Raw genomic sequence first — 21,067 nt, 5'->3', positions numbered from 1 at the left:
CATGACTTCAACATCACCATCACTAAGCTTCAGTCAACTCTTTCAGTGTGTTTAAAAACATTTTCCTTGAAAGTTCAAGTAGTTTGCAAGAGTATGATTATCAACACAGCAAGGCTGTGAAGGCAGACTTAGTGAGTAGATGAGTTTACTTTAGCTTAAAACAAATAAAAAATCAAAAAAAAAAAAAAAAAAAAAAAAAATCACAAGAGGGTATTACTGATGTATTTTATATTGTAGAAAAAAAAACGTGAAAATATTTTGAGCTTGTGTGTTCACCACAGACATTATTTCAAGCATTTGACTAAAAACCCGTTCAAATAACCCATTGACTTCAGGACGAAGTGCTAAAATGCGTGTTAAGCATGTAGACACGGTCAAGATGATCTGAGCACCACGATGGGGGAAGAAAAGGGATTTGAGTGACTCGTATTGGTCATTATTTCAGAAACTGCTGATCTACTGGGGTTTTCACGCACAACCATGATCCGAAAAAGAGAAAATATCAAGTGAGTGGCGGTTCTGTGGGTGAAAATGCCTTGATGCCGGAGGTCAGAGGAGAACGGCCAGACCGGTTCAGCTGATAGAAAGGCAACAATAACTTGTTACAACCGAGGTCTGCAGAAGAGCATCTCTGAATGATCAACACAGCCTGAAGCAGCAGAAGACCACTGCAATTCACTCCAGCTCACCAAAACTGACAATAGAAGAGTGGAAAGACACTGTCTGGTCTGATGAGTATCGATTTCTGCAGTGACATTCAGATGGTCGGGTCGGAATTTGACAAACAACATGGAAGTATGGATCCATCCCGCCTTGTATCAGCGGTTCAGGCTACTGGTGGTGATGTAATGGTGTGGGGGATTACACTGGGAGTTTCAGCATTTTAGTATGCCACGAAAAATTAAGGCAGTTAAAGCAAAAACTCACTTAATTTTTATTAATTCCCCCGGAAAACAAGACATAATATCTTGTCTAATTTAACTACTTTAGTAAATGCACCTTGATTTAAGAATTTTTTGATATTTGGACTGGAAACCAGACAAAAATACTAAGTAAGAAAAGCGCTCTCTCACACTCTCTCACACACAAACATTTATATAATTATAAGGTTCAGTGTACTCACCACGGTGACGGCATCATTAAGTAAAGACTCTCCGAACACCAGAATGTGGAGCAGCTCATTAATGTGGATCTCTTCAAACACAGCCAGCACGGCCACAGGGTCCACGGCTGAGATGATGGTCCCGAACAGCAGACACGACAGGAGGTCCACGAGCGCCAGGTCACCGCCCACCAGCTGGCACACGCCGTACAGAAGACCACCCACGAAAAACGCATTCCACAGGGTCCCCACCACTGCAAACATGAGAATGGTGCCCAAGTTCTCAGTGAAGGGTCGTATGGGCAGGAAATATCCCGCATCGAGGATGATGGGAGGCAGAAGGTAGAGGAAGAATATATTGGATTGCAGCGGCGGAGGAGACTCGCCGACCACCTTCATGAGACCACCGACCAGCAGACCCACCACGATCAGCAGACAGCTCTCCGGCACGATAGAGGGCAAACGGGGGATCAGGTGGAACCCTACAAGAGGAACAAACACAAGGATGGATGAAGACAGAAGCTAATTAAAATTATAATCTTTATAATCGGCTATCTTTCCTGTAGCTCAAACAGTAGAGCGTTGGAACTAGGGCTGTCACTTTTGTGAAAAAATCCTGTTCGATTTTTGAGACATAAGTGTTCATTGAACCGATTGTAAAATCGATTTTCCATGTCTAAAGATGTTTTCATTTTAAAAGGCAAATATGGGCAAATCCACGGACGACTAACAGGCATTAGGACGAACGTAAAGAGGGCGCTTGAGACGCGCACAAATCAGCAATATTTCTGATGATTTATTGGCGTGAAGTTTCGTGCACAATGACAAACAGGTGTGCAGTAAAAAACAATAAGCAGAGTGGACTCCCAGAACACCACTGAAAACCATCACTGCAGGATTCAACATGGCTGTGTTTACGATTAGTAATGTCAAACAAATTTCGCCTACGTAGGAGATTGTAGCCCGAATCTGTATCTGTATGCATGAGACTGTCTGAATACCGGCAGAATTCAGAGTTTTGTAGTAAAAAGAGACACATTATGCAGAAGTATGATTTGCTGTTATGTGTGTTTGTCAGAGCCTGCAGTTGCTGTGTGACGCGTGTTCGCTGCGGGCGAATCGTGACGAGCTGGACGAGAGAAGGCCGTTAAAATCGATTCCCTATTCTCGAAAGTAAATGTAATTAGGGATGCATCCAAAATTAATTTTTACTGAAACCAAAATGAATGTTTTAATCTAGCTGAAAACTGAAACCAAAAATAGTTTATTTAATAATAAATTAAATAAATTAGTCATTTAAATTTCACATAAGGCAGTTTTATATCAACTTTTTAATGATGTTTTTCAATTCGCTGTTCAAATATAAACATTTAAAAGGTTGCTGTAATAAAAACTTGTTTTTATGAAAGATTTATCAAACATTCATTAATTAACAATGACCGGTTAAGTAAAAATATAATGAATATTTAATTTAGTGCATTTATTTATTAAAATGCTCCTCTCTATAGTTTTTTTTTTTTCTAGCTATTATATGGCTATTATATTATTATATGGCTGAAACAAAGTTATTTTATTTTTCCTATATATTTCCGGTAGCCGAAATTTCAGTGCGTCACAAAATATATAATATAATATAATATAATATAATATAATATAATATAATATAATATAATATAATATAATATAATATAATATAATATAATATAATATAATATATGGTTGATTCTAATTTTTAGACTGATGTCTGACTTCACTGTCTGGCTTACGATCGGATCTATGAACATTAATTAGCATCCGGATACGAATTCCTCCTCTCCTCATCTAAATTAGATTTTATGACAATCAAGTTTGTCATAATTTTGACTAGCTTTTTCATGGCCATAAAGGAACTATCCAAATGCCAACCCAATAAAATCACTTTATTTTCAGAGTAAAGCCGCAGCCCTGTTGCACAGCAGTGTGAAACTGTGGTCCTGCTGTTGCTTTGCTGACATGTGAAACCGCTGTGAACCTCAGAGGTGAAGAATAATGTCAGAGCATCACGACAGGGTCACAACGCCAGTCAAACTGTTTTCTTGAGAGCCGAAAACACTCAAACAAATGACTGACTTCTAGTCTATCATCTTTGGTTTATCGTAAGCTTTAGTTTTAACTGTGAGGGTTTTATCACTAAAGTTTTTCTTAACTAAAGGGGTTTGTTGCAGCTGGCTTCAGATATTTTGAGTGCATTAGTCATGCACCGCTTTGACAGCTGAATGTTTTCAGGAGACAAACACGGGGCTTAACTCATGGAAAGTAACACAGCATACCAGTGAGAACAAGATTGACGAGGAAATAGTTAAAGGACACATACACACACTCTCTGAGGGCGTTTTCACACCTGAAAGTCCACACCAAGGTTTTGATACATTGTATACATTCGGTTAGTTTTGGTTTGGTTTCACATTGCAATTATGCGAGCGCACTAAAGAACTTTACATGACATACTTGCGTTCTGTCGTCATCATCTATGTGGGCTGCATCTTGACATTGATTGGTTTGTAATTGGACGTGCATCTGACGTCAGCGTGTTGTCAATTCAACTTTGACAAGAATATTTTTATTATTATGGCATTACTCCCTGCAGCACCGACTATACTCGAGGCTAGTTCAAGTTCGCCAAATGAATGTTCTCATTGTGCGAACATTTTATCGTCGCCGACAGGATGCAGGACAAATGTGTGTGTGTGTGTGTGTGTGTGTGTGTGTGTGTGTGTGTGTGTGTGTGTGTGTGTGTGTGTGTGTGTGTGTGTGTGTGTGTGTGTGTGTGTGTGTTTGTGTGTTTGTGTGTTTGTGTGTGTGTGTGTGTGTGTGTGTGGAAGAAACGCTGTGGGCTCTGCACATAAATATTCTTCTTCAGTTGTTTAGGCTACGCAGGAACCACCGGAACTTCCTGTAAAAGGTCTGAAAGTCCAAACCATACAGAAAAGGCTTTCACACTAGAAACGAACCAAACCGTTGTTCAGTTTGATCTGGACCGAGACTACCTCTTTTCGTCAGACAAAATTTTGTCTGTTTGGTCCAGACCGTGGTCCGGGGGAGGGTTCACACCTGTAATTTTGATCCGGACCAAACAAGGTAGGTGTGAAAGGGCCCTGAGAAACCCACACAAATCTGAGCTCATCTCGTGACTGATAAACACAGTTCAATCAATCTGAACGGTCCATCGGTGGTCAAACATGTGACAATGACTAACCCTTGGTTTCACAGACAAGGTTTCAGCTTAGCCCAGACTAAAATGCAACTGAAAGCAACTTTCATTGGCATATCTTAAAATATGTTGCTGCTATTGTTCTGTCTCTTGCTTCACACCAGTAATGGTTTATATATATGCTTCTTAAATGTCCTAATTGAACTAAGGCCTAATCTAAGCCCTGTCTGTGGAACCAGGCCTAAATCTGTCTATGTAACAGTAATGAATAAGAGGTTTATTTGAAGACTGACGTCATCTTCATTTCAACTGAAGTAAGTCATTATAATTGTCCACGCAAGTAACCACCTACGCACCTCTGACACGACAGCAGTCAGCAGATAAAAGACCCTGGAGACAAGCTGAATTAAAACCTCCACGAGTCTGAGAGGCTTTATCAGGGAGTAATGGAGGAGAGAAGTCATTTAGGGATATTTCTGCAGCTCAAACCTTGTTTAGCTGGTTAACAAGGTCCAGAAGCTAATGGAGGAAATGATGTTGTTTCTAATGTCTCTCCACTGACAATCATTCAAAAGCAGATTGATGCTTTGACGCAATGAGACAATTTATCAAGTTAAAATTAGTTCAAACCCTGTGTTTTGTTACATTCTGTGTAATATATATATATATATATATATATATATATATATATATATATATATATATATATAAATAAATAAAGGTTTTAAAAAATATTACTATTAAATAAATTAAAATAAAACAAATAATAAAATAAAATATTTTGATATATGGATTATCAACAAAAAAGATAATAAATTAATTAATTTTAGTTTCATTGGATTATCAAAAAATAATAAATAAACAAACAAATAAAAACTAAACACTCAACAAAAAATGTTTTGCTTAGTTTCACTAGATACAATAAATAATTAACATATAAACAAATAAATAAATAAAAACTAAACTATCAAACAATTATAAAACAAACAAATAAATAAGTTGCTTGGTTTCACTCGATTATCAAAATTATTATTTATTTTTTAAATCATTACAGTTTCATTTCACTGGATCATCAAAAAAATAAATACATAATTGCATTAATTCAGTTTAGTTTTCTAAAAGATCATCAAGACAAAAACATTCAAACAAACAAATAAATAAATAAAAAAAATCTGGTAACACTTTATTTTACAGTGTCCTTGTTACGTTACATGTACTTACCATAGTAATAACAGTAAATGATGCATAATTTCATGCACCTAACCCTCAACCAAATCCTAATCCTACCCTAACCCTACAGTAAGTACATGTAGTTGCTTAATATTACTCAGTACTTAAATATATAATTACACTGTAACAATGACACCTTAAAATAAAGTGTCACCAAAAATCTATATTGTGATACTGTCACCGTGATAAAACCGTGATAAAGAATTACTCGTACTGTGATACGGTTGTGCTCATCGGGCCCATCCCTATAGATCAGCGTTATATAAAAGACTCAAAATAGAGGAGCCAGAATCCCTCAGCTATTACGAGGTCATTTAACCTTCACGCCTGTTGTGCGGCCCCTCGAACACCCAACAATGAGCCCCCGGGAGACTGTGAATTATTCAGAGCCCATCGCCTGATGCCAGCGCTCCACGCGTCTTGAGGATGATAGGCATACCGGCACGTGTCGAGAGAAAACAATGTGAGGCCTGATAGTGTAAACATGTTACCACACACACTGAGCACATCCAATTAAACCCAGTCATTCGCACATAACAAATATCAACATCTCAGCGCTACAAAAATGAAGCCTGCATAAGCTGTGATCTAAATAACTCATTGACTTTACATGTTCTTCTTTTTTGCACATCTTTCTAGTTAATTGCTGAAGAGATGAAAAAATTATATTATGATGGATGTTAATTAAAGGGATGGTTCGGAGTTATTTCAACCTAGGGTCCTTTGCACCATGACCTCGAGCCAAACACCCCCCCAGAAGCCTTTTTTCCCCTCGGTCGAACATTATTAAAGTTAGAGCTTATTTAGAGACATCAGCCGAATGGTTTAGTGCAGGCGCTAATGGATCCAAGGCTGTATCTCGTAAATTACCCCACTAATAATGCCCAGAATGATACCAAACTTCTACAGTAGTACAAATAGGTTCTGTACTCATAAAACGAGGATGTAGTGTAACAACGAATTATTATTTTTCAATAATCAGTGAGTGCACTCACACACATCCCGTAAAGATCCCGTAAAGACACGTGACGTCAGGATGTGTTGTAGAAAGGCCAGTCTAATCTTCCGCTATGGCTCTTTCAATTGTAGTCGTGCACTTGGTGGATTTTTTTTACAGCGGGTCTTTAGTTTTCTAATGATCTGCGCTTTCGATCTCGAGAAACCATGCTCGAGCATTGTTTTCCGGATTCGGGCGTACAATATGGTTCACACAGGGACTGATCCCGGCAATCTTACTAGGTCCCCATCCCGGCATCGATCCCGGGACGTGTTTGCGTTCACACAGAAGGCACTCTAGCAATTTTACGGCAATTTCCCGGGATCAACGTGCTGTGTGAAAGGAGCTATAATGATACAGTGCACATTTAAATGTGTGATTTTATAAGCATTTTCATGCTTCTGCAAAGGCCTTTAGGGAACATTAGACTGCAATAAATCGCCGGCGTTAGAGAGAATGGTCCTGACAGCCCTTAATTACAAGCAGCAAAGTCATCACGACTGCCTCTGCAAGCCACTGGAGATGGACGCGTACAGAATGTTAAATTACCCATCAGTAACAGCTAAAGCACCAGTCAGGCGAGAGACAAGCACGACAATATATACCTTGTGGCGGCGGAAAAGATTTCGCTGTATCATGTTTCATGTATGGTTGGATATGTTTGCAGCTGTAAGTGGGCAGGATTACTGTACATCATTTACTTTACTTTTAAAAAGTCTGGCTTTCAGATGCATGTCATCTATGCGGTGTTGTTCGTTCAGACCCGTAGAAGAGCATCAACAGGCTATTCTTCCCCACCAAACTGATCAGGTGGGTCGGCCAGTCTTGCTTTAGCCTGACAGAGAGGCATTAGAGGTAGTGTGTGTGAGTGTGTGTGTGTGTGTGTGTGTGTGTGTGTGTGTGTGTGTGTGTGTGTGTGTGTGTGGTCTCTGCTGGAATCCCATATTTCTTTACTGTGGTTCATTGTTTGCATGACACTAAACCCCCTAACCAATGTAAAAACACTCAAGGTTTAAGCAATTAAAACACCAGCACTCAATACATAAATGAATGCATTGATGAGTGAATCTCATGAAAACCAAAATAAAATGAAAAGAATAAAAAATTAGAAATTAATTGATGTATAAAGAAAGTAAAGCTTATTTTACAGACCATTTAGAATTTTTTTTTTTGTTTGTTTGTTTGTTTGCATTGTGATATTTCCATGTGAATTAACAACTGGATTGATCAGAATATTTTACTTTATAAATGTTTTACTCTCTATCTATGCATGTATGCATGTATGTATGTATTTTCCATTATTCTTAAATGGTGTTTTTTTTTTTTTTTAATGCAAGTCAATGAATATTTTTTTTATTAAAATATGCCTAAATAAAAAAAGAATGTACAACAAATGCTACTTTCATTCTAAAATATTTTTCAAATGTAATTTTTTTCTTTATCACAGCGGTGAATAATGAGATTTTTTGCATTAAAGTACATGAATAATTTCAAAAGGGAAGGGAGGGGAAGTTGGCATTAAATCAAAATTGCCCCTATTTACTTTGTTAGCACACATTACTAGTCTTGTTGTAAACAATTTAGCCATGCATTTTAATCCACAGAAGAAGAAAACAAATTATCTCCATAATCAAATCTGAAAATGGCCTTCCTTCTCTGATGACGCCAGTTTGAAAATCCCCTCCGCCCGTCATCCTGCTGCGAGCTTTGCCAACAAATGCCTACTTTAGATCTAATCAATTTCCAGCGAGAATTCAAATGTGTCACAGCAAATAAAAATCCCTTGATTTAAGTGAAACTCTACAGTAGGGCGGTTCTCAACTCTGGCCTTCGAGGTCTTCACTCCCGCCTGTAACTTCCTGATCCAGAAGACCTTGATTAGCTTGTTCGGGTGTGCTTGATTTGGGCTGGATCTCGAGAGCCAGAGTTGAGAACCCCTGAAACTTTTATGGTGCCATTTTCACCAACCAAAACTTTTTGATTACCTTTTTCATTTGAAAATCTACATGACTGTCCTAAGTCAATCTCTGTCTTCGGCCTGGTTAGTAGGGCTCGGAGAAAAAAAAATCCATTCACCTAGCTATCACGTTTTTGTTTTTTTTACGATTCTAAAATTGATTTTTTAATTCCAAGATTGATATTAATTCAAATTCAATTGCTTTAATTTTGTCCTTGCTTGTAGATGAAGTTGACAGAAGTTAGCCACTTTCGTTCCAACAGAGGATGAAATGTGTCGTTATCTATGAGTGTTGAGTGACGCGTGGAAGAGACGCTGAGATCATATGCTAAGAGAGAGATAAGACAATAGATCTGCACGATTGATCTTTAAAAGACTGTGATCTCGATCCAAACACCCACGCGATCTTTCAATTCATTTGTCTATTAAACTTGTATAAAAAATCATAATCGCAACATTCAGATCTGTGTGGACGCTGCTGCTGACCTGGAGATAGTTGTCATGAAACGGCTTCACAAACAGTCTTTTCATCCTCGTAGTTCATTATTTCTGTGATACAATAGTTAAAATTAAAATAGTTTAAAGTTCAAATATGAACACTGATGTCTACAATACAAATGCTTCAAATAACGCATTTATCGATTACATTGTTTCACCACTAGGTGGCGACAAGTGACTTAAAAAATGTATTTGTTATTGAATCATTTATTAAAGAGAATGTAGTACTGTATGATGCTTCTGAAATTAAAGTCAGAAAGAGGTGAAGATTTGTTTTTGTAAATATGACTCATCTTATACATCATGTACAGTCTGTAGAAGTGTATGTTTAACTTTTACCGATGATCTAGTGTTAAAAAAAAAAGTGCAATATAGAATCGCAATACTTGTAGAATCGCAATTCTTAAAAAGAAAAAACGCAATACATATCGTATCGTGATAGTATCGAATCGGGAGACTGGTGTATCGTCCCAGCCCTACTGGTTGGTGTGTATCGCTGAAGGAGATTTACCCAGAATGCTCTCAAGGGCACAGTGAAGTCTGCAGGCCGTTCTCGTCGCCAGGCATTCATCTGCAGTGAAACACATGGCTGCCTGTGGGGAATGTTATAATGGGAGCAGCCTGGCAGAAGACTAGGGACACCAAACCCCCAGGGATATACTGAGCATGTCAGATCTCTTCTACCTGCACAGGAACTACGCATTATGCATTGGTAGATATGTGCCAACATGTAGACATTTTGTTTTAACATTTACTTGCACATGAGAGTAGCAAAGAACTGCATGCATCTGCATTTCAAACATCAAAACAAACTATCAAATTTGGAACCAAAAAGCATGTTTTGTTCATGGCATTAAGCCTGAGATGTTGGAGCAGTCAGTCAAATTTCACGGAACATGCTAAACAAACATCTGGCATGTAAATCCGAGGGGTAAACGGACAAGAAATGCAAATGAGAAGACTCTGTTGTGTGTTACGCTCCTCTGATTACAGGGTCAGCAAAGGTGCTTGTAACTGCTGCGCCAATGAGTCATATCGATCCTGGTCGCAAGTGAACAGCCTGTCTAGGGAAAAACCAGCATCTTCTCAGTGAGAGACTGGGATTGGCTGCCAGGTGACTCTATGCATGTTATTAATTAAGAAACAAGCAGTGGAAAAATACTGAGGCCTAATCATTAAACCAAATGAAGCATAAAAATAGTATGCACACAAAAGTTTGGTGTCTGTAAGATTTTTAATGAAAAAGTCTCTTATGTTCACAAAGGCTTCATTTTTCTGATAAAAAAAAAGTAACATTGTACAATATTAAAATAACTGTTTTCTATGTGAACGTTTTGTAAAGTGTAATTTATTCCTGTGATCAAAGCTGAATTTTCAGCATCATTACTCCTTCAGAAATCATTTTAATATGATGTTTTGCTGCTCAAGAAACATTTCTATTATTATCAATGTTTGAAACCTTTGAGGATTCACTGATAAACATAAGGTTCAAAAGAACAGCATAAGAAATCTCTATGAAATAAAGATCTTTTATACCATTATAAATGTCTTTACTGTCACTTTTGATCAATGAGTCATTGCTGAATAAAAGTATTAAACTTCTTTAAAAATATGTTTCTGGACCTAAACTTTTATATATAAAATTTTACTTTAATGTAAAAACAATTTTTTTAAAAAAATTGCTGTATTTGTAAACGCCCCTAAGTATGCTGTGAAAAGAGAAAAATGTGGAATGGACAAAAGCATAATAATGTTAAGGCATTTTGATACAACATGGAACCGAATGATCAAGATTCTTATATGGTATTTATAGGCTTGCTGCGATAGTTTGTGTTACGGGTGTTATAAAGTATTCCAGGTGATGACGAATTCAAAAGTGAAAGTGAAGAAAGCATGCATTCAAAAGCGATTACCGTTATCGTTAATAATTGGTGTTGTTGCCATTTATATACCAGTGGAAAAATGTCCTCACCGTGACATCTCTAGTACTTACAAGGAAGGCTACATTAAAAAAATCACCATGGCATAAGAGCGGTGTCAGAGGCAAGGTTCACATAATTGGTTGCCTTTAATGCTGATAAGATCAAACACAGAATACCAATTAATGATTAATAAGTCCCTGCCAAAGCCAAACAGAGGGAACCTTCAATCAACCGATGCTTTACAGTTGTTGAGGTCTGAGATTCTCTAGGGTGTGTGTTCTTTTGGTCCGGAAAAAAAGAAAGAAAACACATTTAGTTCTGGTTCACTTAGCACTCACACTGTCATTTTTAACCCTGACTAAAAAAAAAGGCTTTTATGACGTATATTTTGCAACGTAACTTACCGAATATCCAAACCTACGCTGTGTTCTGGGCTAAATGCGCTCGTTGTATGTGCGTAGCTGACATATGATGGTATTTAGACCAGCTGAGAACTCATGAAGAGCTTATAAAATGTGTAGGCTAAAGCAGTCAAAACAGCGTCAGGAATCCCTCCGTCACATACACAAATGAAGATCTGCTGTGAAGAGACGCGGATCTGACACCTCTACTGAACTGTGATGGGCAACATCATGACTATGACGAGAAAAAACAGGTGCGATTGAGAATTCTGTCCTATTTAGGGTCGCATCATGTCCTGTTTTTGGTTCGTTTACATGTCTTTGGTCTGTGTTGTGTTCATATTTAATTTGAACCGCACCAGTTTGTTTGGAAGCGGACTGAGACGCATCTTTTCAGCGTCTCGGCCCGCTTGTTTGATGGCAGCAGGGTTCAGACGGCAGCGTTCACACTTATACAAATGAACTCAGGGTTCGTTTTAATCTCTAAAATCTCTATTGTAATCCCGCTGGTCAGGCCGGATCTCTATCCTGTCTAAGCCCTAATCATCTGATCAAACTAACGAGACTTAACAGTGGGTGACACTGGTCTGGTGGAAAGTCTAATCTATGCAGACACTTACACCACAGCCCAAACCAGTTTCACAGCCCGAGGTCACAGTTCACACAGATCACTTTAGAGGTAGCATGCAAGAATCAATGAAAGAATGCAAATGAGAAAACAGAATTAACAATGGACCAACTATCAGATAACCACGAGTGGCTTTAAACAAATTTAATCAAAAGAAATGCAGAAATGGCTGCTTTTCCAGTCATTGTAGACAAAGAATTTAACATGGTCTCCTGAAAGACATGAATTTGAAATGAAAGGCAACTTGAATTCCTTCTTTGCTAAACAATCGGCACAACCAACACCAGAGCAATGAATGCATTCAAACCCTGTAGAACTCATTTGCACCTGCGCGAAAACAGAAGTTTAACCATTTCATCTGCAGCAAAAAAAAAAAAAAAACGAAAAGAGGGAGATCTTTAAGTTCTGTAGTTCAAGCTAGCTACAAATTACTGCTTCCTTCCAGTTCGTGTTGCAAAATGGATTAACCATTACCCTCGTCTTCCAAGCCACCTGCAATGTTTTTGAAATAAATCTGTTTTTAATTTTCATTGATGACTAATTATTGCAGTGTTCGGACATATAATAGACTGTTAATAATTCATTATATGCCTATAATTCATTGTAATCGATTAATTGTAAGCTTCTATGTAATATTTTATCATCCTCACAGCGTGTTGGTTATGCGGTGATGCGCTATGAAATTATTGCATGGCAAATTAATTATAATAGCCTATCAGTTTAATAATAAAAGAAGACCAGGCCTTCCCTAATAATAATAATAATAATTTAATACATAAATTGGAAATGCTAAATCATTTTGATATTGATAGCTGATGCTTGTTTTGCCAATATCTCTGGATACATGATATCGTCTATTGGCGCAACCCGGCACGAGGGTTTATCGCACTGATTCGCACATATTTCACACTATAGTGTGAGCAGTGATGTCGCAGCTCGCTTTACATCGCATGCGATCTACTCGTTCAATGTGAGTAGATAACCTTGCTGAATTAACACAGACATCGCACAGTGTATGCATGCCTTTAGCCCTGAGTGTGAGCTATAAATCAGTCCATATTGTGTTCACTACTACTCGCTGTCTTCAAGACGTGAGACCTGGCACTCACTCACCATGATGGGCATTTATTAATAATGAAGTAACAGACTCTGAAACATTAATGTTAACCCTTGCAGAGGCCCCAGTGCATTTGGAGAGATGGACTGTGATGTAAACACTAGGAATGGCCAAAGCTACAGCCGACAAGCAGAGGAGAGGAGCCAGACTAAATACAGCCTAACCAAGAAAGTCAAGAGAAAACCAAAGGGTTTAGGCAAATTAAGTCTGATACTCAAAATACATAAATATATTTGCTCTAACACGCAATAAAAATGTAGCCAGGACAAGTAAAAATCACATAAACTTCACATAAACCTATATATTTGACTTTATAAGACTAACATTATACTATATAATGTAGTGCATGACTAGGACTAGGCTCATTTTTGATTGACAGATGTGCTGACTATGAATTGTTGTACAGAAAATATCTGGGGAAGGATTCTTCTAAATAAATAAAGTCCAATTTGCTCTAACAGTCAGTGAAAATTTCAGCTTTAATTGCTTAATCATATCAGTGAATAATTACTTAAATGTCTTTTCCTCACATAAACCTGTAGCATGACTTCTGAAGAATATACAATATAATTTGCTTGAATCTTCTGACTAATTTATGATTGACAGATGTGATCACTATGAACTGTTATACAGAAAAGATCTGAGAGAATATTCTTTAAAATAAATAAAAGTTAAATTTGCTCTAACATCCAGTGAAAATGCAGCCACTAAAATTCTTATGAGCGAATAATTGTATAAATTTGTGTCTCGTCCTCACATAAACCTATATGACTTCAGAACTCATGCTATAGTTGAGTCTTCTGGATTCATTTATGATTGACAGATGTGCTTGGTTGACTCATCCAGTAATGAAACAAGTATTTATGAGTGAGTCATTGAATCATACATATTATATTATTCATTTATATTAATGCAACATTTTTAAATTGACAGAAGCATTTAAAATTTTGTCAGAACCTCTAGTAAATCACTTGTTATTTTGTTTGTCTGTTCGGAATCAAAGGAAAATCGTGATCTCTATTTGAAAAAAATAAATCTAAATTTAAATTGAATTTAAATCTAAATTTTCCCAGAATCGTGCAGCTCAACATGCCTTACAATGTAAATACACTCCTGCTGGGAATGAGAACTGAGATGTCACTAAAACACTGAGGCTGAAGAGCAGAACGCTTCAGACTCCTGCGAGGAGAGTGTGTGTGTCAGGAAGCTGAAACTGTCATGGCAAATAACCTCTCACTCACACACACACACACACACGCTTCAGAAACAGGAAGGATTCAGCGTTTGCACATACCTGACCTCATCTTCCTTCTTCGCCAACATGTTCCTCTCCTCGCACATCATACGACTGCGGTATTTCCCCAAAACATAACGATTCTCCATTTACACTCAAACCTTGGACAACAATCGCCACCTTATGCACAACTCGCTTCCCCATCCATAATAACTCACTCAGGAAGTAAAACATTATTTAAAGGGGTGGTATAATGCCATTTCACAAGATTGTGAGTGTGAAGTTTTAGCTCAAAATACCCCACAGATATTTTCATATAGCATGTTAAAGGGTGAGCAAAAACGCACCGTTTTTGTGTCTGTCCCTTTAAATGCAAATGAGCTGCTGCTCCCGGCAAAGGGGGCGGAGCTACAACAGCTTTCATTCACACAGACATGCACTGAAAATTTCAAAAACTTTTAGCCTTTTATGTTCAAACCGGAGTCAGACAATGATGAAGTGACAACATGTAGAAGCAACAGGACGTTTCTGAATGGTTAGTTGATGAATTTATGTAGCTGATGTGTAGTTGTCTTCTAGTCATTGATTAGCATATTCTGTCTTGATAATCTATAAATCGTGTTCAGGGGGCGGGGTTTATGTAAATTCTAGGGTTGGTGATGTCACTAACCCAGGAGGAATGTGGTGTAGTCTCTACCAGCCGTTTGTTGTAGTCCTTAAAAAGCGATTTCTTTAAAAGCAAATATCTCCCTTTGCTTTGAACTTTGAGCGTTGTAACTTTGCAGATGTTGTTTATGCTCAAACAGCAACATTACACACTAACTAAAGTTAGAAAAGTGGAATCATAATCAACCACCCCTTTAATAAACCATATATTATACCCACCCCAAATCAAGCAGAACCAGTCCAGTACGTACACTTGGGTCAGAGACAAAATATAAAAAAAGTAAGTGACTTTTTATCTCGCAATTCTGACTTTATAGTTTTAATAGTTTATATAATCGCAATTCTAACATTATCACACACAATTGCGAGTTTATATCACACAGTTCTGATGAAAAAAAGTCAGAATTATGAGATTAAAAGTCGCAAAACCTTAAAAGAAACAAGCTTCCATTGGTTTCATCATATGGCAAGCATGTAAGAATCTCATGTCAGCACTGTTCTAGTCTCAGACGGCACGCCATCAGCACTCTGATGCATGCATACATAAATACAGACAAAAACTGACGCTGTAAAACTGCCCAGGAACACACAGAGTACCACTAGAAAGTTGTTGTCAGGATAAACTGCAATCTAGACCAGACTTTATGCTGGCAGCAAGAGTGAAACACCATTCTGTTGACTGTGCACATAAAGTGTGTAGAGATTTGAGCAACTTGGTCAGTGTGGAAAGGGAATATTTACACTGGTAAACAGAGTAGCGTGAGAACAGAGAAGAAACTCCCCCTGGATAATTTAAAACACTAATTCAAAGCCAGTGGATACGCACCTCAAGCCATTTAAAAGCGAGGTGGAAAACAAGGAAAAAACTTCAACATCCCCAACCGTCCCCGGTACAGGTGATACAGGTATTACAGGCGTTGTCACACGTCAATTAACTGGTAAAACATTTCAGCACCATCACATCCCTAGACTCCAGTGGTTTAATCCTATGAAATGATTTACGCAAAAAAAATTAATAAAAAATAATAATAATAATAACGTCTCCTCTCCACTCTCAGAAAAAAAGGTACAAAAGCTGTCGCTGTGGCGGTACCTTTTCAAAAGGTACACTTTTGTACCTAAAGAGGGACCCTCAACCTTTGAGGGACTAATATGTACTCTTTAGGTACAAAAGTGTACCTTTTGAAAAGGTACCGCCACAGCGACAGCTTTTGTACCTTTTTTTCCTGAGAGTGTCGCGTCAACACGTGAAAGTCTCGTGAACGCTTATTGGAGATTAATATTTTAATAGGTAAATTATGTTTGGTTTTTTTGCACAATCAAAGCACTCGCATCGCTTCATAAAATGGAGGTTAAACCACTGGAGTCAAATGATGTCTTTACTACCTTTCTGGGGCTTGAAAGTGGTAGTTGCGTAGACTGTCAATGGAGGGACAGAAAGCTCTCAGATTTCATCAAAAAAATCTTCATTTGTGTTCTGAAGATGAATGAACATCTTACAGGTTTGGATCAACAAGTGTGTGAGTAATTAATGACAGAATTTTTATTTTTGGGTGAACTGACTCTTTAAAGGTGCCGTAGAATGGATTATTTTATTATTTTATAATGTTTCCTGGGGTGCCCTTATAATGTTAGTATGTTTTTTAGATCAAAATCATCTCATACCACATAGTATAGGCTATAGGTCACCACACAGGTCATAGGTCATACACACGCACAAATATTATGACACTGAATATAGAAATCTAAAGATACTCACCCAATTTCATCAAGGAAGCCAGCAGCACCCATAATGAGATCTCAAAGGGCAGCCGGACGTGATCATAATCAAAAGACAGAACAGGGAAGGCTTTCTTGGTGTTACCGGTTTGATTTCCCTCGCCTCCGTGTTTCGGGAGCCCTTTATCTCCCGGCTGGGACATCCTGTTACCGGTGACTGTGTCTGGAGAGCTGGCGGCCCCTCCGATGGGCATCAAACTGCCCACCAGGAGCCCCAAGACAACGATGAACATCTTCATCTCCATGATATTTGTGCGTTTCAGAAGATGAGAGGAATCAAAGCTCCTCCAGATACACGAATAACACGATATTATCTGACCAGGTCTGTCGATGCTTTAACTAGCTCTATGGTGAAGTTCCTTTTTAACCTTCTAGATAGTTCCTGGATCATCTTCTGACTTCGGATTGACTTAACGTAAATTTTAAGGCTCTTTGGTTTCCTACTTCCTGGACTCTTGGATAAAGCACTTAAAACACCCTCTCCAGGTGAAGAGAAAACCAGGAAATACAGACGTGTGTGTGTGTGGGCTATTCACCTGCAAATAAACTAGGAAACATATGCGGGTATATATCATCAGATAAATAGATTTGTGTTAGGAGATTCCCTCAAAGCATTACACTAAAAGGTAGAAATGATGTTCAATTTCTTCGTCCTCCAACATCATCATCATCATCCTCACCATCAGCCCCTCAGAAACACTGTATGAAAAAGGACACTCAATGACAACTCCAAAACACTCCTCATCGATACAGTCCAAAGGCTCCAGTCACGTTTTCTTCATGTTGCTGGTTTGCTCTTCTGATAACATCTTCAACCTGCGGTCCTGTCCCGATCACGGATGACAAGAAAAGTCGTTTAACTACGAATGACGTTTCTGTGTTCGCGGTATAGCGTCACGCGGGCATTTCAGCGCTCCTCAAATAACTTATTCAGTGTCCTTAAGCGATTCAACTGAGCATTTCTCACACACGCCGACTCCTTTTCCCATGTCTGCAGTGCGTGATGCAGAACAGATATACGTACAGCCCCAAAAACACACCCTTTAGGCAGGTTTCGAAAAGTCAAAGGGAGGGGTCTCTTTCTCGGCCTGCAGCGGCATCCAGTGGAGAGGAGGGTCTCTGGGTTGCCATGACACGTCGAACTGGGGAATCCTTAAAGGAACAGTTCACCCCCCAAAACATGAAAATGATGTCATTATTTACTCAAGTAATTAAGTTGGCTTGGAAAAGCCAAATATTGTACTTATTATTATTATTCTTAGACTAAATTTCTCCACGTAACTCCTAAACTGTTCAAGCTACAACCACTAAACTCAGACTAGACCTTCAAACTGTTCTGACTCGAGTTGCTTCATCTATTTAGACTGATCAGACTTGCTGTTTTCCTAAAATTGCTGATAAAAACTTGGAAAAATCCCATAGACTTTCATTGGGGAATGTTCAAATTGAGCCAAGACTATTTAAACTTCAACTGTCTAAATTCAAATTTTGACAGTTGGAGAGGCTCATTAGACTCCATCAGCTGCCATTCTATGTACTATTTCTAATTAATTGAGACTCATTTAAGCTTTCTTTCTTTCTTTCTTTCTTTCTTCCAAACTAATCTATCTATCTATCTATCTATCTATCTATCTATCTATCTATCTATCTATCTATCTTTTTAACTAATCATTCTTTCTTTCTAACTAATCTTTCTTTCCTTTCTCTTTCTTTCTCTCTTTTTCTTTCTTTATTTCTCTCTCTCTCTTTCTCTTTCTTTCTTTCTTACTAATCGTGCTTTCTTTCATTCTAACTTCAAACTAAATTCAAATGTTGACAGTTGGAGAGGCTCATTAGACTCCATTAGCTGCCATTCTATCTAATATTTCTAAACTGAAAACCTTCAAACTTCTACAAACTTTTAAAACTACTAAACTAAAACTTAAACTAATTAAAAATGAAAACATTCAAACTTGTAAAACTACTAAACTAAAACTTAAACTAATTAAAAATAAAAACCTTCAAGCTTTTAAAATGTCTTCAAACTTTCTGGCAAGGCTTTTTCATGCCAACTTAAAGTTTGTCTACAAACTTTTTCATAGTTACTCATTACTGTCATTAAGTCTTTCGTTCATCTTCGGAACACAAATGAAGATCTTTTAAATGAAATCTGAGGGCTTTCTGTCCATCCATTGACAGCTACTGCAACTACCACACTGATGCTTTTAAAAAGTTCATAAAGAGATTGTTAAACGAATCCATATGAATTGAGCAGTTAAGTCCGAATTTTCTAAAGAGACACGATCGCTTCATATGATGATCAAACTGAATTTTGGTGTTTCTTCACATCACCTCACATATCAGATGTGGGCTGTCAATGGCCTCCGAAGATGAATTAAAGTCTTATGGGTTTGAAATGTAATTAATGACACATTTTTTTTTTTTTTTTTTTGAGTCAACTATCCCCTAAAGGATAGAATTCGTCTCAAATAAAATAAAAAATATTTAAAAATCGTTATGCATTTTCACACAACTCATGTAGTTTCAGACCCGTAGGAATGTCCTTCTTCAATGGAACACTAAAATACGTTAGTGTCACTCTTTTCCATATAGATCGAATGAAAGAACATGGAGACTGAACCTGTCAAGCTTTGAAACGACAAAAAAGCACCATATTAGTCAATCGTAGTCGTCAACCATCGTAGTCGTCAACCATCGTAGAGCGCGACCTTTGACTTCTGAAGTCACGTGATAACGTTATATGATTAATAAACAGAAATTTAAGTCTGTATTACAGGAAAATTCATTTAAAATGAATGGCATTGTTAACTGGCTAGACAGAAGTGATAGTTGTGTCCTTGCATGTATATTATTTGAATGGATGTGTACAGAGAGAAAAACATTCAAGAAATGACAATTTTGCTCATACAAAGCTTTCAGATGGTTGGTTTTACTGTGCTATTTTGTCATTTCACTTCAGTTACAAATTATGTTTAATGCAAGAATTTTTTCAAGCATGTAATGTATACTTTTCTATTATATTACTCAAGCAACCCCTTAAAATGTATCTCAGTTTAAATGAATTAAGGTAGCATGCTTACTTTGTAGATATTACCTGGCTAATGATGATCAGACTCGTTTTTGGTTTATTTTATTATGCTGATACCTTAGTTAGTGCAAGAAAAATCTTTAACTAAAATCTATAATGTTAAAAAAAAAAATGGGAAATTGGGTTATTATTGTCAAGCAGACCTGGCAACCCTGCTTGCTGTGACATGATGATTCAGTTAATTCAACAAAGTCATGGTTTATTGTTCACTCCTAATCTATTGTTAGTCATACAACATTATTTAGGCTGCTTTCCAGGAATCTGTGTGGTTCCCTCCCTCGAATCTCCGTACATCGTGTCTGTACTGCGGTGTCACTGCACATAAACTGGTTGTCCTTCATTCTCAGCTGAAGGAGAGTTAGAGCCAAAAATCTGCAATGCAGCTCGGCACACAGCCAGGAAAGTGCATTTTGTGTCTAAATTACTGTTATTGAATCTAAGACATATGGCATAAGACATAAGTGTTTTTAAATGAAACCACAGTCACCAAAACAGCCAAATGAGGCCAACAGGTAGTTTCATAATCCTCTTATGACTTATGATCCAACTGTCCACAAGTGGAACCAAGTAAACAACTCAGATAACTATAATCATGAGGAAGGAGAAGTTTGGATGACTCACTGGTGTACAAAAGATCTAATGTTTGTCTCATACATTTACCTGAATCGTTTGGCCACGGTTTTATTATAATTAGATACAATTAACTACCCATTTGTTTATAGCATGTTAAAGAAAATCTGTTATTATAAGCTGACTGTTTATTATCCCTTACGTATATCTTTGTGAATTTAAAATAAACACGGTCTGTGCTTTACTCACTGTATTCCGAAACATGATATCCTCGTGTCCAGACAAAACCAGTCACATCTTCCCTAATGTGATTTGTGTGTTGCCTGAAGATAGATGTAAAACACGACTGAATGAATAAACAATAGAATTAATGTCTGCACGTACTGATCAGGGAACAGAAACCTGAAGAGGAAAGATGCAAAAGGTCACAAACAAACAGTAATTCTTACTAAAACGAGTACAGGACATATTTCACGCCAGAATAAAAAAGTAAAATAATAAACTAACCTGATCCGTAAACCTGTCACACAAAACTTTCTGCATTTTTACATTTTTAAAACAACTTTAATTACCAAATGAGGATGTCCCTAAAGGAGGATTTGGGAGATTTTGTCAGGTTTTGTCACTTCTTTTGTCTCCAAAATATAGTTAAGTAGGCAAACACACACACACACACACACACACACAC

General features: G+C 37.5%; 1 protein-coding gene across 1 annotated transcript in view; it reads right to left on the bottom strand.

Moving 5' to 3' along the window:
- The window catches only part of slc9a1a (solute carrier family 9 member A1a), a 45,826-nt gene extending 28,015 nt beyond the window's left edge, over nt 1-17,811 (bottom strand). Inside the window, exons 1-2 of the mRNA XM_079894654.1 lie at nt 16,702-17,811; nt 1,124-1,584 (exon numbers count right to left, since the gene is read on the bottom strand). Of these exons, the coding sequence (XP_079750780.1) occupies nt 1,124-1,584; nt 16,702-16,966 (726 nt within the window). The 5' untranslated portion in view covers nt 16,967-17,811. The remainder of the gene's footprint in view (nt 1-1,123; nt 1,585-16,701) is intronic.
- Nucleotides 17,812-21,067: the final 3,256 nt, after the last annotated feature.

The sequence above is a fragment of the Squalius cephalus genome, assembly GCF_949319135.1.
Source record: "Squalius cephalus genome assembly, chromosome: 15".
In the NCBI taxonomy this organism is placed as follows: domain Eukaryota; kingdom Metazoa; phylum Chordata; class Actinopteri; order Cypriniformes; family Leuciscidae; genus Squalius; species Squalius cephalus.
This window is presented reverse-complemented; position numbering and strand designations above follow the sequence as displayed.